Source organism: Pituophis catenifer, unplaced genomic scaffold (genome assembly GCF_029215685.1).
Source record: "Pituophis catenifer annectens isolate HBS135680 unplaced genomic scaffold, rPitCat1.0.hap2 SCAF_13, whole genome shotgun sequence".
Lineage (NCBI taxonomy): Eukaryota > Metazoa > Chordata > Lepidosauria > Squamata > Colubridae > Pituophis > Pituophis catenifer.
This window is the reverse complement of record NW_027256893.1, coordinates 15,335,851-15,359,228: the sequence shown is the minus strand read 5'-3', so window position 1 is coordinate 15,359,228 and position 23,378 is coordinate 15,335,851. Positions and strand designations below refer to the sequence as shown.

General features: G+C 40.0%; 2 protein-coding genes across 2 annotated transcripts; both read right to left on the bottom strand.

Moving 5' to 3' along the window:
* Window positions 1-4,422: 4,422 nt before the first annotated feature.
* LOC139323703 (C-signal-like) lies at window positions 4,423-11,139 on the bottom strand. Its single transcript, XM_070953157.1, has 6 exons — window positions 10,984-11,139; window positions 10,126-10,177; window positions 8,069-8,256; window positions 7,738-7,896; window positions 6,323-6,427; window positions 4,423-4,536 (listed from the first exon to the last, which is right to left on the bottom strand). The coding sequence occupies exons 1-6, from the start codon at window positions 11,137-11,139 to the stop codon at window positions 4,423-4,425; spliced, it is 774 nt and encodes a 257-aa protein (XP_070809258.1).
* Window positions 11,140-12,971: 1,832 nt separating this feature from the next.
* Window positions 12,972-20,415, bottom strand: LOC139323707 (C-signal-like). The gene is made up of 6 exons (XM_070953162.1): window positions 20,198-20,415; window positions 19,193-19,244; window positions 17,924-18,111; window positions 17,444-17,602; window positions 15,277-15,384; window positions 12,972-13,085 (listed from the first exon to the last, which is right to left on the bottom strand). The coding sequence occupies exons 1-6, from the start codon at window positions 20,351-20,353 to the stop codon at window positions 12,972-12,974; spliced, it is 777 nt and encodes a 258-aa protein (XP_070809263.1). The 5' UTR covers window positions 20,354-20,415.
* Between the last annotated feature and the right edge of the window lie 2,963 nt (window positions 20,416-23,378).

Below are 23,378 nucleotides of genomic sequence, written 5' to 3'. Positions count from 1 at the left end.
CTGAAAGAAAGAGGAAAGAAGGCCAAGATTTTCATAAGATTCAATGGTTTGTTTAAGGCTCCATCGCATCTCGACGTCACTAGTGTCAGGGCACTAGTGGCAGCCCGAATGCTCTGCCAGCGGAAATGAGCTCCCAAGCTCCGTTTTTGGCTGCAACCGCCTCCTGCAACACTCTGTCAGCAAAAACAGAGCTTGGGAGCCCATTTTCGTTGGCAGAGGCAGCACGGGCCAGTCCTTCGCTATTTCCAGGGTGACCCGCGGGTCAGATCTAAGCACCTCATGGGGATTATGGGGTTGTTAAAAGAAGATGATGGTGCATGTTAGTCCTTTGTTGAGGACTTGTCTGGGCTACCTTCTTCAGATATCAGAAGGTCTTACATTCACCTCAGTTGATGTCCATGGCGATCCATAGCCAGCAAAATACCTAGTTGATGCAGACCTTGGATATTTAGATGATCCCAGCAAATTCTTTTTTGGAGCCTCCTGACCTATATTGTTGAGATATATCTTTGGAAGATCAATATATGGACACTCAATTATATGTCCGTGTTTCTGTGTGCAATTGTGTTAGGAAGAGAAAGAACAAAGCCTGTTAAAGAAAACCACTACCATCTTCTAACTCTTGTTGGGTTAAAAGGTAATAAAAGCTGGGAATTTATCCTGAGTCTTCAGGAACTTTATTGGATCATATTCCCTCTGGACAATTTTTTAAGTGTGCTCCCAAAGGTGATGTGTATTCTGTATCAGCTATGTTAGCAACTAGACAGTTTACTTCTGAAGCTAAAATAAATTATTATTAAAGCTAATAATGAATTAATTTTAGAACTTTAACTAGCCCTAAAATGAACCATGGACATCTTCCATGTTTCTGCTGGAGAGATCTACCAGGGTGACAAGGATCAAAGAGGTTGACCGCATGTCAATGAAATGCCCTAACAAATAGATCAGTGGTGGGTTCCTCCCGGTTCGGCCCGGTTCAGCCGAGCCAGTAGCGGTGACGATATGACGTCACCGAACCGGTTCTGCCCCCTGCCCCCCCTGCATTATTCTTACCTTTTATTTGGCCCCTCCCCTAATCTATTGCTGCCTCCTGAGTCCCAGCTATTGGCTAGAGGGGAAAAAACTGTTTAAACTCTTGCCACGGGGCTTCAAAGGGCCGCCCAACAGCTGATCAGTGGTAAAAGAAAACAAATGAGTGGACCAATGCCTGCAAAAATAAATGGGTAGACCAGTGCCTGCAAAAATAAATAGGTAGACCAGTGCCTCCAAAAACAAAATGAGTAGACCGGTACAGCTCTGCAAGCAGTTAAAATGGGATAAATGGGATAATGAGATAAACGCTCTGATGGGATAAATGATTTTAATTTGGTTTTAATGGGGTTTTAAAATTGGTTTTAAAATGAGAGTTTTAAATTTGGCCCATGATTTAATTGTTTTAATCTGCTCTTAAATTCTATTTTTGTACATTGTTTTTGTTATGGCTGTTCACCACCCTGAGTTCTTCAGGAGAAGGGCGGTATATAAATAAAATAAAATAAAATAAAATAAAATAAAATAATAAAATAAAATAAAATAAAATAAAATAAAATAAAATAAAATAAAATAAAATAAAATAAAATAAAATAAAATAAAATAAAATAAAATAAATAAAAGCCTGGTAGACCAGTACCTCTGCTAAATCCTAAAGAATTGTCACATGATCCTCAAGCCACGCCCCACAAAATAAGCCACGCCCACAGAACCGGTAGTAAAAAAATTTAGAACCCACCCCTGAAATAGATGAGTAACATTATGATTTGTTATGTCTCACCGACAGGTTAGTGTTGGGTCTGAATTTTTTCTGATGCAAGATGAAAAGAGAGAAAGAGAGTTTAATTCAACACACACATACAGCATGGACCAAATTTTTGATGACCCATTTTCAGCCTTATTGTTCTTCTGTATTTACTTATTCCAGTGATGGCTAACCTTTTCCGGACTGAGTGGCCAAAGTGTGTATGTACTCACGCGAATGTGTGCGCCCAAACCCCCAAAATGTAAAATGCAACCCCACCCAGTCGTGCATGCCCCCTGCATGCCTTGCCGCAGTGCATGTGCATGGCCCCCCGCACAGCCCCTGTCACTGCATTCTTTTATTTACCAGCTGAGCTCTCATTTCTGGACTATCAGACTTTCCGTAGCTTGCCAAGAATTGTTAACAGTAAGCTAAACTGTCCACCCCACATTCCTTCACATTTTTTTTCCTTTGTTCTCTTGCCAGAAGTCCGGCTGCTGAGAAGCAGCTGGCACGAACTTTATTTTCAAAATGTAACTAATTAGATCAGTTAGGTGTTTTATTTTCTTTATAACAAATAAATGAGTTTTCTTAGAAAATATCTTCGGGCTTTGTTTTCTTAAAGTATGCTTGCAAGGAAAGGTCTTGATCCACCCCTCGTAATCAGGTGCGATTATCCCAAAAGCAGAATGGGATTAATCAACGCCCTGACAGCCCCGGCCCTCCGCGCATGTGCGGCAGAGATCCGAAGACCAGCTGGCCAGTGGGAGGGGCACGCGCATGCACGGTGGAGCTGAAATTGGGCCGATGGCTCACGTGCCCACAGAGAGGGGACTGCATGCCACCTCTGGCACGTGTGCCATAAGTTCGCCATCACAGACTTAGTCTGAACTTAATTGTTCAGTATTTTAATTTTATGTAATAAAGTAAACTGCTTTGATCAGCGACTTCGGAAAAAACCACCACATTATTTAGGCAACAACAACAACATGCTACTTCAGCATCTTTCCGTCTCTTGGAACATCAGATCTGAGGGTCAATCCATGCAATTCATCACCTTCTCAGGAGCATCCAGACAGCTTCCAAGTTCCAGTGGTTGAGTCTCATGACTCCCAGCCACTGCATAAGAATATCAGTAGACGCATAAGAAGTCATTGTCCCAAAAGAAAAACTTTTAAAATCACCAGCAAAGCATGACCTAGCCACTCTTTTAAAAACATGGCTCCAACTGGGATTAAAATATAGTTAGTTGGACGGGTTAGGTTGTTTGTGAAATTAAACTCAACCATGATACAAACTGTCCTTGCACATCACATTCAATTCACAGCCTTAGACCCCAAACCAACTGAATAAACCCACAACTGACTGTACTTATCCAATATCTGAGGTCCCACTATCATATTAAAATATGACATTGAGGTCAGGGATGAAATGTAAAATTTGTTACTACCGGTTCTGTGGGTGTGGCTTGGTGGTGGTGGGGGTAATGTGACTGGGGTGGGCGTGGCCAACTTTTTTTTTTTAACTTTTCAAAGCATTTTTTCTAATGCTTTGAAAAGCCTCTGCCGATCAGGCAACTCAGCTGAGATCATCAGAGAGGCTTTTTAAAAAATGCTTTGAAAAGCCTCTCTGACAATCAGGCAACTCAGCTGGGATCGTCAGAGACTTTTCAAAGCATTTTTTTTTTACCACCTCTTCGGCCAAGAGGTTGCAGAAAAAAATGCTTTGAAAAGCCTCTGACGATCCCAACTGAGCCGCGCGATCATCAGAGGCTTTTTTTTTTTACTTTTAAAAGCATTTTTTCATCAGAAGAGATGGTAGAAAAAATGCTTTTAAAAGTTAAAAAAAAAAGCCTCTGATGATCGTGCGGCTCAGCTGGTGGGGGGGGAGGGTGCAGGGATTTTTGCTACCGGTTCTCCGAACCACCCGCCACCATCGCTACCGGATTGGGCGATCCAGTCTGAACCGGGAGCATTTCACCCCTGATTGAAATACTGTCAAGTATTTGCAAGCCATTGGCACATGTGTCATATAGATACCAGTGGAGGCAGAGAGCGTCTCCACCCCTATGTGGAAAGGAGGGGCTTACCCTGAGTATAAAACCCCCTCCAACCTTTTCCACCTTGCGCTCTCTCCATCTCTCTCTTTTATTGTTTGTTCCTCATGAGACTTGATCTCTGTTGTACATAGTTAATACGATTTATCATATAAATAAATACGTTTAAGACATTTATTTATGCATCTGCCTCTGAACTCTTCTATGCTCCTGGGTGTTTCTACGATCTTAATTCCTCAGGTACACATAACGTTTTTGACATCTTTGAACCAATTCTATGCTTGTCAAAATAAACTGAGATTACCATATCAGGGGGCTGCAAAGAGATTTCATCTGTATCATTCATTCTGTATCCTGTTCCTAATACATCATTCCCATTCACGTTTTGTAATAGCAATAGCACTTAGACTTATATGCCACTTTCACTAGAGGGGGGGGAGAGGGAACAAAGACAAGATTGTCATGACAATCAGTGATTTATTGGAGATTCATCACCTGGGAATATAGTGTTACATTAGTGTTATATTAGCTTGGACACTAAGCATTAGTGGACGCTTAATGCTTAGTGTCCAAGCATTAAGATGCAAATGGTTCACCAGGGTACTTGTCGACCTAACCAGTCCACAAAGGTCCCGTTATCCTTCTCAGAAAGCATGGAAAGCACAGCCATGATGCCTTGTGTGCTCTCTTCCACTGATAGATCCGCCTGTAACAAAAAAAAAAAGAAAAAAACTCGTCAGTACAGCCCAGCTTCCTATAATGGTATGTGGGATAACCCTTGGGAGACAGGAGGAAGAACCACAGACCAGACAATGGTCAGATAAGAGGCAGCTGAACCTGCAGAAGAATGTGGCAAACGTCTCAGAAACAACCTTCCCTGGTTTCTTGGACTGTAAAAGTGAGTGGGTAGAGATGTACCTTCAGTCTTGCAAGATTCTGTTAATATCATTTTATAATAAAATAGAACTAGCACTGATGGATGCGGTTCTTGTCTGAATTACTTCACAAGGCTGATATCAATCTTGCAAGTCTGAAGGTATTTATCATGGGTAAATACAGCCACAGGGTCAACCAGCATACTGGGCAACACCAGTGGTGGGTTTTTACCGGTTCAGACTGGTTCGGGCGAACCGATAGCTCCGACTTTCAGCCGTGAGGGAACCAATTCTCTCATTCTTTGAAGTGGGCCTGCCCACCCGCCCCTGCGTTATACTCACCTATATTTCTGCTTCCAAAGCCCAGCTGATCGGGGCGGCAGAGTGGATTGCCACTCCTCAGCTGTTTTCCTTGCTCTCAGCAACGCAGAAGTTCAATTTTCTGCAAACTGCGCACCCACACGCACTCAGCAAACCGGTTGTTAAACCAGTAGGATCCCACCCCTGGGCAACACCTATCTCAACGTCTTTGACAAAAGCCTATCCCGTCCTTTCTAGGTTTTGAGTTCTGCATTTAAGTGCTTCTGGTGCTTCTAAAGCTCCATGATATGATTTTTGTCTTCTGTTCTTCTTCTTGTGCCGTATCCATCATCGGATGTTGGCAATCATGTTGGCGATCCTATTTTTATCAACAGCCGCATGAAAAAGTGCTGCTGAGTTTGGTCCAAACCAGTCCCTTAGATTTTGAAGCCATGATGTTCTTCTTCTGCCTGGACCTCCTTTGCCTTCAATCTTTCCCTGGACGATTAAGTGAAGGATGCTGTATTTTTCCGGATGTCGCATTTTTGCCTTAGGGTAAGATTTACTTACTCAAGTTTTCTGACTATAGGAATATTCTTTAAGTAGCTCAAACTGGCAGAGATTCCATGAAAGAAAGTTGGTTACATACATTTTCTTTGTAAGAAAAATGGGAAGGAAAGCTTGTTTAAAATCTATATTCTGTTTGCGTAGTTAATGTTGCCAGTCCTCTGTCATCTTTACACATAACACAAATTGCTAATTTAACTTGTATGACGAGCAGCATTTGCCTAATATTCATGAGTTTGCTTTAGTATATTTTTGTCAGCACGTCAAGATGCATTTATCCTAGTGCTGACATAAGAAGGAGAATGCAAGTGTCTGCAACGGGACGGTTGCCTTTCACCTACTTATTTTAGCTGGAGATAATGTCCCCTAGGAGATGGATGGGAGGGGGGAAATTCTTTGAATTGGAGCAGTAGATTAGGGGTGAATGATTGGGAAGTTGGCCAATGAATGCAGAGGAGTGGGGGAAGGAAGAGGAGGGATTTTGGGTCAGCGCGTCAGTGCTGGCTGCATGGAGTCAGTGTAAAAGTTGCCGTGCTAAATAAAATGGAAGTTTGTTTCAAAAAAGACTTTGTTTGAGATGCAATTTATTTGAAGATGGCCTGAAAACCTGACAATTTTCCTAGTTAATACAATAGAAAACAAAATACGAAAAACACACATAATCAGCACAGCAAAACTATCAGGCGCTTGTCATTAGGTCATTGATGCATGTCTGAATAGGTTTTCCTTTTCCCAGGTTAAAGCACTTGCCTCTTTATAATTCGTCCTCACCCAGCCAGGATGGATGCAGACGGACAGAATCCCGTAGCGTGGATACTCAAGTGACTGGCATTTGGTGAGCATGTTTAAAGCAGCCTGGCGGGGACAAATAACAACAGTGAGCAGGGAAGGCACCGAAGAGACGATAGAAGGGAAAAAATGTGATGAATTAATACAGGATATTAGGTGCATCAGTCAGGAAATGAAAGAGGTAAGAAGCCCTTCAGAATTTATCTAGACATCTCCCCATGGCTCCAAAGGCAATGGCAACTGCAAAGAGACAGGAATGAAATTTCAGAGCTGCCACAGCTTTATTTAAATCTATTTTTTTTTCCTAAAAGAATTTGGGTAAGACACTAACAAAATGCTCAGCTATGTACAAAGGGGGTGGATGGGTGGATATAATTATAATGAATAATTATAATGAATTCAATGTCTTATATCTTCTTGGGCACTTTAACAGTTCAAATGCAGAGGGTTAGAATTCTGGTCCCATCAATCTCTACAAAAGTCTTCAAACTTTGTACCCTAATGTTCAGCCAAAATGTTGGAGAGGTGATTGTATAGATGCTACATATTATCATGTTTGGTGGACCTGTAAGAAAGTTAAGGCTTTTTGGATAAAAATTTGGTGGGTCATGCAGAATGTTTTGAAGAAAAAAGTTCAATTTTCTCCACAACTGTTTTTATTGGGTATAGTTAAAGGTTTTACTTCGGGTGAAACAAAGTTGATATTGTACATGATAACAGCTGCGAGATTATTGATAGGTAAATACTGGAAAAATGAAGCTTTGCCCACGATCGAGGAATGGACTCTGAAGATGGCCAGTTTTGCAGAGATGGCGAAGATTTCGGCATATTTAAAAGATTGTTCACAAGAGACTTATGAATGGGAATGGAAAAAGTGGATAGATTATGTTCAGAACAAATATCAAACCAGGAAGTATCAAATAGCTTTCATTTGAAAATGTTATATTAAGATAGAAATATTTTAATGTAATGAAGATGAAAAATTATAAGGGGGAGGGAGGGGTTCAAGTTTTATACAAAGGGTTTTTTTTTTCTTGATCTGAGTATATTGTATGGAAGTCTGGGGGGAGGGGAGTGTTAGGGAGGGTTAGGGAGGGTGAGGTTGGGAAGTTTGGGATGGGTTGGGGGGGGAAGGGGTGAAAATGTAATTGTAAAAAAAAAGTCTTCAAACTTTGCCCAAACATATTTAGGGATGTTTGGGATCATGGGGGTTTGTCTATATGGCTAACAGCTTGGATGTGAACTCCTTCCAGGAGGGAAAACAGGTGGATAATAAAAACCTGCTTATTCCCCAGGTAGATACAGGCAGGTCCAGTCATTAGGTTTTGTCTTATGGGCAGGAACTTTCATAAAGTCGTCACCTTACTGCTTGTTACCTTACTGCAACGGTAGCCAATGACTTTCCACTTATCCCAAAGAAGCATCACTTCCATGGATCCTGCAGAACTGGAGATATTGATAATGGCCGCTTGGCTACTGCTCAGCTCTTGACATGGACTTCTCCAGGCTGCCTTCTTCAGCAGGGGCAGAAAGGCCTTTCAAGAGGGATAGAATAAAAATTTTTATTGCCCAAAAGTATGCCTCAGTATACTATTTGTGATGACTTCAGTAACATAGAATTTAATTGATTAGTATTTTAGCCTTATTTAATAAACCGGACTTGCCTTGAAAGGTAGTTCCGAAAACTTAAATTAAAAGTTAACAAACCTGACTCATTAGTAGAGGGCCAATGGTGTTGATGGAATACACCGTCATCATATCCTTGGCATTTTCTGTTTCAAGGTCATTGAACAACCCAATGCCAGCATTGTTGATGAGGAGGGTCAGCCCACTTTCTCCAACACACTTTTCCACTTCCTTCAGAGCTGCCTGGATGCTCTCAGGTTTAGTGACATCTGTGGAACGATAACATTGCTTGAAACACAACAGCATGCCATTTCAGAATTGCTAGGGAGGACTTCCCTTCAAACTTGGATTTGTGTATCCATCCATGCAACCGGGTATCTTGGCAGCTACCAGCCCCCAATAGATGAGGCATGGATCAGTCAGCAGCAAATGATATTGTCTAAATATCAGAACTTTAAGGTCATACACCCGGTCACTCTTAAAAACTGGGCTCCAAGCAGACCTGAAACAAAATCAGTTACCGGTAGTCAGGTTTGATTAGTGAGATCAAAGATCAATTGTGACACAGAGTATTTTTGCACATGTTAAATTTTATATTTTATTGACAAAGAAATAAAGGGAGACTAGTATAGATCTATTTCATGCTATTTAGCTCTTGTCAGCTAGCCATACCCTTCTGGGATTTGAACTTGGGCTACTTACATATTATTAAGTAGATGTATTAACCTCTAAGCCACAGGTTCTCCTCTCTTTGTCGGCTATACCAGGGGAGAGATTAAGTGGAAGCAGTATGCTCCGTCCCATATTTGGGTAGACCAGGTTGCCCTGATTAAAAAAAAAAAACACCAATCTCTCCCCTGGTGTAGCCGACAAAGCCAGGAGTGCCAGTAGCTTAGAGGCTAATACATTTACCTAATATGTAAGTAGCCCGAGTTCGAATCCAGAAGAGTATGGCTAGCTGATGAGAGCTAAATAGCTTGAAATAGATCTATACTAGTCTCCCTTTATTTCTTTGTTGGTATAAAAATATAAAATTTAACACAAAAATAGTTTGACGTGAAAGTGACTGCCTGTCAAGGCCCTTGGATTGGGCCTGAAAGGTGAAAGTGGAAGCAGTATGTCCACCCATATGTGGGTAGATCACGTTGCCCTGATTAGAAAAAAAAAAACCAACCCCCCTGTTAGGATATGGTTTGAGCCTAACAAGTTGTCCAGGCAATATATGTGTTCTGTGACTTTAATATGAATATGTATTATGTGACTTTAAAGTTTTACTGCTGATTCATTGTAATGCTGAGTCATGCTGTAATTAGATAATCACTGGTTGTAAACGTATTTAAGAAAGGTACTGTAACGTATTCAGTTGATGATATGCTACCATAGTGTGTGGAGTTGCTATCATTGTGCTATCATCGTTGGATGGATCTGCTACCATCGTGGTTTGTGAACCAGAGTGAGTTTGTTATTCTAACCAACTACTGTTTGTGTGGTAAGAAGAGATTTTGTATCGCTGGACTGATTTAACTGGCAAAGACTTGGATTGATTTAAAGACTGTGGGATTGTTTTTTCACTGTAAACTTTTGATAAACCAGTTTGCACATCTCTTATTCATTGCTCTCAGCAACGTTTCTCTGTGCTCTACACTCTGCTGGTTGGTAACACAACAACGATATCCTTAACACCCCCCCCCCCCACATCTTAGCACATCATACTCAAATCCCACCCACGATTTCCGCTACCGGTTGGGGTGAACCAGTCCGAACCGGCTGAATACCACCTCTGCCTGGGGCTATCCTATCAGGGCTGCAAAGAGACTTCATCAATTTTCTCACTCTTGTTCCTGATATGTCATTCTCATCAGTATTTTGTAACCCAGAGTTTATGGCTGTAACTCATTCTGCTAATTGACAAACTACACAACTGGTTTCATTTACAAACCACATAGCAGCCAAACCCCAAAAATCCCACAGTCAGTAGCCAAACTTTAAAAAAAAACAAAACAGCAGAGTCACTAGCTGGGTTCACCACTACTGACTCTGCAAGTCGTGTTAGTTCCAAGAATGGCTTCCAGTATGATACTTTGCACCTTTGTGTAGTACAAAATGTGTCCTATTTGCACAGGTTTCTGGAAGCATACCTAACTGCAACACCACCAGATTTGGATGTTTGCAAGCCAACTCTTTCACCTCCTAGAGGAAAAAGAAAAGATCATAGGTTTTTGGGGGGTCAGTTAAAACTCACAATTATATACAAGAAGCAGATAATAATCTGAGCAGGATTTTAAAGAGGGCAATATTTTAAAAAAGAGGAAAGGTGTACCATTTCTTCTTTACTAAATGGTAGCTGTAGAATTTTATTAGCTGAACAGAACAAAACCTTAAGAAATTAAAAGTTGTAATTATTCATATCAGGAGCAAGGAACAAGCTGAGCAAGATTCTAAAAAGAATAATATTAAAAAGTGGACCAACCAGGAAAAGTATGAAGTGACCTTTTCATTAAATGCCAGCTGTGCAATATTACCACTCCAATAAAACAAATGGAAACAAACCACTTTGAAGCTTAACATAATGTGTGAATTCATTCAGTACGGATAGAGTCCCCAAGGAACAGTGCATATCTCACTGCTACCTCTGACTTTCTTAATTGGAACAACCAAAGCCTGTGCTGCAGAGGATAATCTGGCCAGCTTGCTCACCTCTGCCATTCCAACTGTCACTACAGAATAAGATAATTGATGTAAATCTTTTGGGTGATTTGCTACTCAGTTTTCAAGGTCACATTTTCTTCCATCTTTCATCTGGAAGCTTAGTTAGCGTAGATGGTACTCTTAATTCTTTTCTCCCCAACAACCACCTTTGGGAACAAGTAGGTGTGGGGATACTCAAGAGGCCCCCAATCACCTGTGAGCTCCATGGCCAATTGAGGTCATTCCAGTCTCCATTCAACACAATAACTATGGTACTGCATTGTCCGCCTAGATTAGGTGATTCTCACCTTGGTTTCTTTTCCTTCCAGGTCAAGGGTTGTAGCAAAGACCCATTTGGGTGGAGAAGGCAGCTCCAGAAACCTCTTCACCAGACCCAGACCAATTCCCCGATCAGATCCTGTCACCAGAACACTGAAAACACAGAAATCCAATGATGTTGCCATCTCTCCGGGAGCTGCAGCTTCTGCTTTCCAACCTGCCTGGAACACTTTCCTTCAAATATCTCTTCGTTTCATTGGAGGGACTATAATAAGAAACATGACACACCCACTTTTAAAAGTGTTGAAAAACCTTACTAGCCTGTCTTCAAAAGCAGCATAACTTCTTTTAATCAAAAGAGTAATCCACATAATAAGAGGTAAAGATATATTACCTAAAAAGATGTTTGTGGTCCTCACTTCCACCCAAAGCATCAACACACCTTACAGGAGTTATGATTTTGGGTGAATCAATGTCAAATTGAAGACATAGGTGATGCCTGCATGGAAAGAGGAGTTGGCGACTAGATAAATTCCTCAGAATTTCTCTCTGGAGCAAGAACAGGACTAGGGTTGCCCCAAAGTGCTCCATACAGCAGCTCCCCATAAGGAAACCATAAGACAGCAATCTTTGGCAGGTTTTAAAAGCTCTGGAAGTCAGGGAAAAATCATTTCACTACCTAAACTGTACTTTGGTGTCCTCAAAAACAACTCTGGGTTTGCATATTTTCTTTCTTGAGACATCCAGCCTAGAAAGGCCCTTAAAACAACAACCAGATGCAAAGTTCAAATGAAAGAACATTCCTTGTTTCTACCTGGAAGGAGTGACCGATTATTACTCCCAAGGCCCTTTCAGGGACAGGGATATAGATGGCTTTGCCAAGATTGTAACGTACACAATGATGGGGGAATACTGAAACACCCACAATAAAGGAATGGAATGTGAAAATGGCATGTTAGGGTGTGTGTAAAAAGTATTTGTTGCTTGTGCAACGAGCAGAGCAGAAACACACAGGGAAGGAGATAAACGTGCAGCTCGTGTGAGAAAAATACTTTATATACAAGATAATAAGCAGTCTCGGTGTAAGTAAAACAGTCCAAGGTCATAAACAGTAATATCAGTCCAGTAAGTATCTTCCCTTACCAAAGCAAACAGACTTTAGTAACTCTCGGTATACAGTACCATATAACAATTCAGTCTAACACCAATCAGCAGAAAGACTCAGGAAGCAACAGGAACAGGATCAATCAGGAACAACGAACGCTTCTCTGCGCTGCTTATTTATGCACTGTAGCCTAATTACAGGGTTCAGCAAACCCTGATTACGTGGCTCAGTTGTTTCTTAAAGAAACAGATATATTGCCTGACCAACAAATTAGGAGTAAGCTACAAGCTGAACCTAACATGGCAAGTCTGGCAAAAATGGAAAAATTCATCCGTCTGGATAAGGACAAAACAATAAGTAATTTTATAAAAGACTGGAAACCTTGTGGACATTTTTGATGGAAATGGCAAAAAATGAAGTAATAATGAATTCTGGATTGGATGACTAAAAGAAGAATGGAATAAGGGATTTTGTAATATTGAAGAGGAAAGAGGGATAATGAGTTTCTTTATAATTGTTGAAAAGACGTTTGGAAGTTGCTTATTTTTTCTGATTCTTGTTTCTTTAATGATCTTTCTTTTCTCTTTTACTTGATTTTTTTTCTCTACTTTTGCACATGTGTGTGTATGTGGATTTTCATATGTGTTTTTATAGGGATATGTTCGAAGAATATGTTCTGAAAAAATGTTTGAAACTAATAGATTATGGTACAGGCTTGATGTAAAGTTCAATTCCTCATCCTCTCACATTACATTTGAGACATTGAAGAATACTGGTTAATTTTTTTTTTAAAAAAAATCCTTCTGAAAGAAAGAGAAAACAAAACCAAGATTTTCATGACATACAGTTATTTATTTATTTGTTGCTTCTCACTTTATTATGAAACAATGACATTGAGATGAGACGGATGGATCACCAGGGAAGTCGACGACCCAAATAATCCACAAAGGTCCCGTTGTCCTCTTCGCAAAGCTTGGGCAACACAGTAATGATGCCTTGGGTGCTCTCTTCCACGCTGATTTCCGGCTGCCACAAAAAAAGATCTCATGAAGTTAAGAGAATCGGTCCTGCCCAGCCCAGAACCCTCCCATAAGCAGATCAGCAAAATGCAGTTCCTGGCCTGACTGAGGCCATTTTGACACTTTAGTGCTGACACACTGGAGCCGAGGGATAGAGAGGGGGGAATAGAGATAGTTGGGTATTATAGTCAAAACAAAATACTTTCCCTTGGGAACCAAGGACATTCCAGCAGGTGCTCGGAAGGAGGAGACTGATGTCACCTAGCAACTGGGCAGTATCCTGATTGGGCCATGTGACTGGTTGTTTTGAGAAAGTGACAAACTTTTACTTTTAATTAGGTGAAAACCATGGGAATATTCAGAGTCGGTTTTCACCAGCCTGTGCCAATATGACATATCGAATAAACTTATTCTTTGAGGAATCTATCTGCCTCAGAGTTTTGTTTGCTATGGGTATGTTACTTGGAACCCTGACAGTTGGACCCCTTGACCATAAATGTTCAACTCTAATATAGAGAAGAATTTATATTAAAACAGGCCAATCTCATTCTGGCTTATAAAGGTACAGTATGCAAGCACAGCCCCTATGATGGGTGATGATGCAAAGCATCGTGTAAATCCCTAAATGTGGGTTAGATAAGTTGACCATGGATGAGGAGGCCTTGCTAGTGCAGATACTAAGTCAATAAAATTACTTCTAATATTTGCAAAATGGAACTCTTATTATTTGCTTTGCTATGCGAAGCTTCCCCTGTTATGATTTCCGAAACTAATGTGTCAACCCTGCTTTGAATCTCAGATATGACATGAACGGAGTCCTTCTCATTTCGTATATAAGCACGTGCTTTCCTGCAGAAAGAGCCCTTGGCAAATAGGGAGAATCACCAGTAGAAGAGATTTAAACACGAGAAGGTAAGATTTAGTAGATTTCCTTTTAAGAGGAAATGGATGTTAACTTTTATAGGGGAAGATTATTCAGTTTGTTCGGTTAAAATTTCTGTTCCTTCACTGTCTGTACACCTCATTCAATGCTCTAATTCAATATGTAGTGTAACTTTAACAGAAGTAAATTATTTTTATTCTAGCATATTATTTAATCAAACAAAGCACTAAAGACCCAAATAATCAGAATACCAAAACTTTCACGGACTCACCATTAAGTCATTCATATGTGAGGACGGGGTGAAATCTAAAATTTGTTACTACTGATTATGTGGGCGTGGCTTGGTGGTGGTGGTGGGTAATGTGACTGGGTGGGCATGGCCAACTATTTTTTTTTTTTTAACTTGTAAAAGCATTTTTTCTACAACCTTAAGAGGTTGCAGAAAAAAATGCTTTTGGAAGCCTCTGACGATCAGGAAACTCAGCTGGGATCGTTAGAGGCTTTTAATGGCTTTTTTTTTTCTACAACCGCTTCGGCCAAAGAGGTTGCAGAAAAAAATGCTTTTAAAAGCCTCTGACGATCCCAGCTGAGCCGCGCGATCGTCAGAGGCTTTTTTTTTTTTTACTTTTAAAAGCATTTTTTCGGCCGAAGAGGTTATAGAAAAAATGCTTTTAAAAGTAAAAAAAAAACAGGCTTTGATGATTGCGCGGCTCAGCTGGGCATGGAGAGGGGGGATTTTTGCTACCGGTTCTCCGAATCACCCGCTGCCATCGCTACCGGATCGGGCAATCCGGTCCGAACCGGGAGCATTTCACCCCTATGTGAGGGGCCCTTGGTGCTCTCTGAGCTTGGCTGTTTTTCTTGAAGACATTTCATTACCCAAAATAGGTAACATCATTAGTGAACTAGCGTTACCTAATTTTGTAATGAAATGTTTGCAAGAAAAAAAAAACAAGCTCATAGACCACCAAGGACCCTCATTTCAACAAATATTCTCCTTTATCATTCATGTCTTTGAAAATGTCTATCTATGTTGATTCATAAATGGCTGACTACGTATGAATGTGTTATATACCTTTTCCCATGTCATGAGGAGTCTTTGGTGTTCCCTGAGCTTGGTTGTTTTCTTGTAGATGTTTCATTACTCAAACTAAGTTAAATCATCAATGCTAGCACTGATGATGTTACTTAGTTGGGTAACAAAACGTCTACAAGAAAACAACCAAGTTCAGAGAGCACCAAGGACCCTTCATTTCAACCCTGAATTGCAAATATTCTCCTTTATTGGTTTTCCATGTCTAAAAGAAAAACTTACAACTGGGCTGTTAGCAGTTTTAACTAATCCGGGGTGCATGGTGACACTCATGATGCCATCGGCTGAATATCCAAGAGACTGACACTTGGTCAGCATGTTTAGAGCAGCCTGCAAGAGTAAGGAAAAAAAAAAAGAAGAACTATGTGGGAAAAATGCATTGAAGGAAAAAAGGAAGGATACGGTGGAGATAAACAGTACACATAGGATGTAGTATATTAAATGTTACACGGGGCTGGAAAGGCCTATGAGGCACATCAGCAATGAACTGAAAAATTCCTTGAGGGTCACACAAGGGAACAAATGTGTATCTTAATTATTCTGCCCCAAAGGTGCTTTTTCAGGCGGCAACTGGACTTTCTGTTTTTTTCTTTGAAGACCTTTTGCTTTTCACCCAAGAATCTTCAGTTCTGACTGGATGGTGCGGAATGGAAAGATTTATATTCCTCGCAGACTGTTGATCCAAGTGTTTCAATGACCCTCTAAAAGGAGGCAAATAACCAGCTGTCTGCAAGGAATATAAATCCTTCCATTCCCCACCATCCAGTCAGACCTGAAGAAGCTTCTTGGATAGGAAGCGAAATGTCTTCAAAGAAAAAATAAGAAAATCAAGTTGCCTCCTGAAAAAACACCTTTGGGACAATCACGACCTGGATGACTGAGAATCTCTACAGATTTAATTATTCTGCATCTCATGCAAGTAAAATCTGTTTCAGGGTCTGCTTAATAACCGGTTTGGCCTGTCAAAACAATTTCCCATTAAATACAGTGGTACCTCGGTTACTCATGATGAGTACCAAACAAATTCTTCCTATAAGGACTAATGTACTGAGTCACATGGCAGCCAACACTGACAAATTCTAGCTTGTGTGTTGAGTACCATACAAACAATGAATACCAGGACAAAATTTTAATGTCAAAATACATTGAGTACCAAATTTGATGAGTTTCAAAGCAGTTGAGTACCAAGGTAGCTGCTTTTTGCAAACAAGAAGTATTCGTACTACCCCAAGGCAAACATTCGCATTGATACTGGTTTTTTTTGTTTTGTTCCTGATGATTTGTTGACTTTTATACAAAAAATGAAAAGGGTAACATTTGGGTAATACAAAAACAATCTGTTTAAGTTACTCTTTTCTTTATCTCAGTCCTTACATTAGATGTAAATCATTCTCAAAAAAAAAAAAATGAAATTTCTTTTTCAAAGCATCCTTTCCCACTGAATTTGAACAAAGTTCTTGTGAGGAAGAGCTTAAAAGTGGAAAGGAGCACTTTCATACAAGACGTCTGCATCAGAATTGGGGAAACTGCTTGTAGAACAGCACAGACGATAGCGCAAATATTGATATTGCTTCCTGATTGCTTATTTGTACCCTATGACTATCATTAAGTGTTGTACCTTATGATTCTTGATGAACGTATCTTGTCTTTTATGTACACCGAGAGCATATGCACCAAAGACAAATTCCTTGTGTGTCCAATCACACTTGGCCAATAAAGACTTCTATTCTATTCTATTCTATTCTATTCTATTCTATTCTATTCTATTCTATTCTATTCTATTCTATGCTATGCTATGCTATGCTATGCTATGCTATGCTATGCTATGCTATGCTATGCTATGCTAAAGCCCCCTGCAGCCAGTGACAATTCCCAATCGCCTGGTGCGTTCCCACAGACAGGGCCTCCTCAGGGTGCCGTCAGCCAGACAGTGTCGGCTGGCGACCCCCAGGAGGAGAGCTTTCTCTGTGGGCGCACCCACCCTATGGAACCAACTTCCTTTGGAGATCCGGATGACCCCTGACCTTCGCTCATTCCACCGCGATTTGAAGACCTGGTTGTTCCACAGCCTGGACTGATGGGGGGGGGGTGTGACTTAATGAATATTAAATTGTTTTAAATTGGAATTTTAATTTTATATTGTCTTTTAATGAGGAACTGTGCATTTTTACCATTGTGAGCTGCCCTGAGACCTTGGAGATAGGGCGGCATATAAATTGCATTATAAATAAATAAATATAAATAAAGCATCATTGCTGACTCAGATCTGGGACACCACACAGGGCTGCATCTCAGCAATTGATTAATATGCACGCTTAGGGAAACAGAAGCATGGGCAGATGCCCTCAGGGATGTGCAGGCAGATCCACATAAAAAACTCATTAGGTACCTTAGCGCAGCGGTATCCAATCATTTTAAATTGTTCAAAACCAGCCATAAGTTCAATTGAGGCTGCAATGCTGGACATGTTAATAATAGCCGCCTTGCTGGTGCTCAGCCCTTGACATGGGCTTCTCCGGGCTGCCTTCTTCAGCAGGGGTAGGAATGCCTTGTAGAGAGAAGAAAAGAGAAGGAGCTGACAATGACAGGGAAGGGTCTTCCATCTCCTTCTCCAAGGGGACTTTCACAGACGTACCCTGATCTGAGCACAGCCAGGAAAACTGCTACGTTCCAACACTGCCTAAAAGGGAGCCTCCACTCCTAATGTGTCAACCTGATCCCAAATCAATGTACAATTTCTACTTCATTGTTTTGAGGCACTACAGTGTTATGGTACCCCCGAATTATATTGAATTGAAGGGCTCAATCTTTTTGGCTTTAATTAAAGCAGTCTTCCTTGCATTGAAAGGGGGTTTGTTCATAAGCGAACCTGACTCATTTGTAGTGGACCAATGGCATCGACAGAATAAACTCGCATCATATCCTTGGCATTTTCAGTTTGCAGATCATTGAAATCCCAAACGCCGGCATTGTTGTATAGGATGGTCAGGCCACCTTCTCCGACACATTTCTGCACTTCTTTCTGAGCAGCTTGGATGCTTTCAAGTTTAGTGACATCTCAGGAAAAAACAAGGTTATTGAAACATCAGCAACATGAAGTTCTGTAATTGCAAGATAAAGAGCTTCCTGAAACCACAGATCTTTGTGTCTGTTTGTGCCACTAACCACCTTCAAAGTTCAAAGAAAGAACTTTGATGATCAGGTTGACCTAGTCTCTCGGCTCTGAACTGACAGCCGCAGAGGGCTAAAGTCAGATGGTCTTTATAGATTATATCCAAATGATGGCTTTATAACCAAGAGCTACTGCACAAACTCACAACTGATTCTGTTCCTGCAACACTCAAACCCTGACCGACAATTGAATCAATTGCATTGAGATGGGCGACTATAGAACTTGAATAAAATAATTAAAATACAGAGATACACGTGAGGTCTTCCTGAACCCTGTGAACCAATATAAAGTTTAACTACTATAAAGTTTGTCTGCTAAGATCATCCAGGGCAAGCAGATTCCATCACTTTACTGACTGTTGGAAGAGTTGGGAGTTCAGTTCTAGGAGTTAAAGTCCACATATCTTAAAGCTGCTCATTTTGAAAAAGATTGCTATGTACAGTCTCCTTCCCTTCTCAAAGCAAAGAGTTGTAGGTGTTACCTTATGTCAGATGCCCATTCATGGAGCTTTCCTCTTGAAAGGAGGAGCAGTTTGTCTACTTTGAACGGAGGGTCTCCCAACAATCTATCCCATCTCAAAGAAACCACAGTGAACCAAATCACAACCACCAAAAACAACTACTGGTAAGTGTATTGATTAATCATCTGATCATATCAACAGTATATGTGTGATGACTTTCAACACCAAAGCTGCAGAGTCTTTCTGCAAATGGAACACCCTGTAACTGCAGATACTTAGACCTAGACAACATGAGTCCTAGTTGTTCAAAACGTTCTCTGGAAAAAGCTGTTCTAACATGTGGAGGCATGTAAGATAAATTCTTTTTTCTCTAGGAAGCTGACTTTCAGAAACCTAACCAGCTTTGGTTAGTTCTGAGGGTAACTTTGAATTGTGTTGCTCTGGTATTGAATTGTGTTCCTGTAGTACCAAATTTGTCCCATTTTCACATGGCTCTTGAAACTTACCTAATTGCAATACCACCAGATTTGGATATTTGCAAACCAACTCTCTTAGCTCCTGAAGGGGGAAAAAAAGATCTTAGATTTTTCTGTGAGTTAATATTCACAGATAATGATATGAGCTGGATGCCAGAGGAGACAATCTCAAAAGCAGGAACGATATGCAATTTCTCTTTCATTAGATGTGCAACATCTCTGACTGAACAAAAAAAACCTAGAACTTAGGCAACTTAGAACCCCAGTCCATTCCACTTAGCCCAACCACGTATTGCTCGCCCCCAAAATCCTCCACACTCTACTGCAGATTCAAAGCTTTTTAAATGGAACCCCTCACTATAAGGTTAATGGCTCAGTCCTTATTTTGTAGAATAGCAGACAATGTTTATCTGGACAATAAGGAGCAAAATAGCCCATTAGCAGGAAGCAACTTGATCTACTCATATTTTGATTTCTAGGAATATACTGCACAAAGTAGAATATTTACGAGGTGGTTTGCCCAGGGGAAAGGATAAAAAAAATCGTAGAGAGGTGTAATGAATTTTGTTGATATGATTTAGATTTCATTACATCTTCTTTTCACTGTCCCACGTACCTCTTGCATTATGCCTAAATTTATTTTGCTTGCTATTTTCCTCCACTTTATTCCTCTGCTTTGAATGGCATTGTGGGTTTTTTTTTAAAAAAAATTCAGTTGAATATAAGACGAAACAAAGTATGCAATAGAGAAGAAAAAAAACAAGGGGAATTATGCTGTTAAAAAAGTTAATAACCACAGTCAATAGAATTTAAGGAAAAAAGTAATGGGGAACTCTATACTGTTTAAGCAGAATCAATTCCATCTGCATTTTACTTAGCACTGCCTGCTGCCAAAGGAAAGAATATACTAATTGGTGTGTAAACATTCGTGGCTCCGAATATTCCTGGGATGTTGGAAATGCAAGGTTGACATTCATCCTCAGTTCAACTTCTGAGCCACTGTTTCCAACCTGTTCTGTGCTAACTCATTCTTACCTTGGTTTCTTTTCCTTCCAGGTCAAGGGTTGTAGCAAAGACCCATTTAGGTGGATAGGGCAACTCCAGAAACCTCTTCACCAGACCCAGACCGATTCCCCGATCGGATCCTGTCACCAGAACGCTGAAAATGTGGAAATCAACTGGCTTTGCCATCTCTTCAAGGACCTTCAGCTTCTGTTTCTAACTTGCTCAAATGTTTGTTTCAAATGCCTCTTTTCACTGCGGAAACCAACATTATAAGGAACAGGCAACACCTACCTTTAGATCTTTTGCAAAATTGTATTTATTATTACATTTGTTTTCTGCCAACTCCCTGCGACTCAGGCTTGTGCACCACAGCCAATTTACTTATTACATTCCCACAGATGTTGTTGTCATTGGTTTATTACTTCCCCGATGAATTTTCTACATAATAAATGAAAATGGTAAGCATTTCAGTAGCAGAAAAATGTAGAAAAACAACCTGTTCAAGTTACCTTTTTCCTTTTTTTGATCTCAGTCCTTACATTAGAGATAAACCATTCTCAAAAAGAAATAATCAAAAAAGCACAACCAAGAATGTTCTTTTTTGCGCCAACTCAGGTAGCTCAAACTGCCCAACGATCTGCTGATACAGTTCTACAGAGGAATTATTGAGTTTCGTACATGGGTGGGTTCTACTTACCTTTACTACTGGTTCACAGCGGGACCGCGCGCATGCACTTGCTTTGCTCACACGTATGCGCATTCTTCTGCGCAAGTGCAGAAGCTTCTGCACATGCGCAGAAGCGTTTTGATGATGTCGGGGTCGGTAGGCGGAGCCTCCCGCCAGTTTTACTACCGGTAAAACCATTACCAGTGATCTAACTTCTGTTATCTGTTAACATGTGGGGGGGGGGGGTTGGGTAACACTCTGCACCTGGTGGATATCTCAAGAAGAGGGGTTGCTAAGCCCAGTGGTGAAATCTGGCTGGATCTATCCGGCTCGTGTGAGGTGGTAGGGCCAGTGGCGGGAGGCTCCGCCCACCCACTGGGACATCATTACGTCCCATTTTTGACCCTCAGGGCTGCGCATGCTCACATTTCTTTCTTTCTTTTTTCTTTTTTCTTTTTGCAAAAAGTTTTTATATTTTTATTTTTCTCAACACACAAATTACATCTTTTTGGAACAGAGTCCTGATCCGGTCATCAATTTATACAATTTTTCCCCCATCTATAACAAAATTTTATGTATTCTATTTTTCCATAACACTTATTTCTTAATCTTAAATCACCTATCTTAACTAATACCATCTTTAAAAAATTTACTCAGATTTATTTAATCAAAACATTTACACTTCTATTAATCCCCCTTAAATCTTAATTCAATTAATACCTCATAGTACATTTCACAATTCTTACCCTAGATCCTCACTATTGACAATACTTGATCTTAAATCACCTATCTTCCCTATTATCATCTTAAAAGAAGTTTACTCTTATTTATTTAATCAAAATAATTTCCCTTCTATTAGCCCACTTAAAAATCTCAATTCAATTAATAATTCATAATACATTTCACAATTCTTAGCCTAAATCCTCACAATTAACAATACAAGTCAAACATGTTTATATTTCAAAATCTTATTTCCCTTTCTAAAATTTCCCCACATTTATTATTATTTCATAAAATGCTCATTAAATCTTTATTTCCTTATTACTTCACCAAATGTAGATCCTATCTCTAGTTCCAAAAATATAGCAATTTATCATTGAAACATAGTTCTTAATTCAAATGAAACTACAATACAATTTCAAATTATTTCCCACAATTCTATCTCTTTAACCATATCATTTATATAAAAACCAGTTTAAGTAGTTCTTATTTGTAATTCATAGTCCTATATTATTTCAATCTTCTTTTCTTTTTTGCTTAGATAGATATATTATCAAAAATGTTGAAAATATTAAATTATTGAAATTATTGAAAATATTCAAATTATTGCTATAGATATTTGAACAATATCCCAGTTTTTATAGTCATCAATTATTCTCAAGAAATACCATGTAACATCTTAATAAACAGTCCAGGCTGGGCAATGTAAACAACCATGTTTTTAATTCGCGGCGGAAGGTGCGAAGGTCAGGGGCCAACCGGAGCCCCAAGGGGAGTTGATTCCAGAGGGTGGGTGCGCCCACAGAGAAAGCTCTACCCCTAGGAGTTGCCAGCCGACACTGTCTAGCCGACGGCACCCGGAGCATGCCCTCCCTGTGAGAACGCACCGGGTGATGGGCAGCTGTTGCAGTCAGCAGATGGTCTGCCAAATATCCCGGGCCTAAGCCATATAGGGTTTTATAGATCATCACCAGCACCTCGAATCTCACCCGGAGGGCAATTGGCAACCAATGCAACTTGCGCAGGAGAAATACCGTGTTTCCCCGGAAATAAGACCCTGTCTCATATTTTTTTGAACCCTGAAATAAGCGCTTGGCCTTATTGCCATGCGCTCAAAAGTCCGATTGGGCTTATTATCAGGCGATGTCTTATTTTGGGGGAAACAGGGTAGTTGTATTTTGGAAATAAGCTTGCACAATAGAGGAATGGAGTGTGAAAATGGCAAGTCTGGGAGAAATGGAAAAACTCACCTGTCTGGATAAGGACAAAACAATAAGCAATTTCATAAAAGACTGGAATCCTTGTGGACATTTTTGATGGAAATGGCAAAAAATGAAGTAATAATGAATTCTGGATTTGATGACTAAAAAAAGAATGGAATAAGGGATTTTGTAATATTGAAGAGGAAAGAGGGACAATGAGTTTCTTTATAATTGTTGAAAAGACGTTTGGAAGTTACTTATTTTTTCTGATTCTTGTTTCTTTAATGATCTTTTCTCTTTTACTTGATTTTTTTCCTCTACTTTTCCATGTGTGTGTGTGTGTGTGTGTGTGTGTGTGTTTGTATTTTCATACGTTTATAGGGTATGTTTGAAGAATATATTCTGAAAAAAGGATTTGAAACTAATAGATTATGTACAGGCTTGATATAAGGTTCAATTCCTCATCCTCTCACATTACATATGAGACATTGAAGAATACTGTTTTTTTTTTTTTTAAAAAAAAGAGAAAACAAAACCAAGATTTTCATGACATTCAGTTATTTATTTATTTGTTGCTTCTCACTTTATTATGACACAATGACAGTGAGATGAGACGGATGGA

Coding starts and splice junctions, on each gene's coding strand:
- LOC139323707 (XM_070953162.1), bottom strand. CDS start 20,353: ATGGCAAAGCCAGTTGATTTCCACATTTTCAGCGTTCTGGTGACAGGA. Junction 18,112..19,192: donor TCTGGTGGTATTGCAATTAG/GTAAGTTTCAAG, acceptor TTTTTTCCTGAG/ATGTCACTAAACTTGAAAGC. Junction 15,385..17,443: donor TTGGATACCGCTGCGCTAAG/GTACCTAATGAG, acceptor TTACTCTTGCAG/GCTGCTCTAAACATGCTGAC.
- LOC139323703 (XM_070953157.1), bottom strand. CDS start 11,139: ATGGCAACATCATTGGATTTCTGTGTTTTCAGTGTTCTGGTGACAGGA. Junction 7,897..8,068: donor GCCCTCTACTAATGAGTCAG/GTTTGTTAACTT, acceptor CCCTCTTGAAAG/GCCTTTCTGCCCCTGCTGAA. Junction 4,537..6,322: donor TGAGGACGAATTATAAAGAG/GCAAGTGCTTTA, acceptor TTTTTGTTACAG/GCGGATCTATCAGTGGAAGA.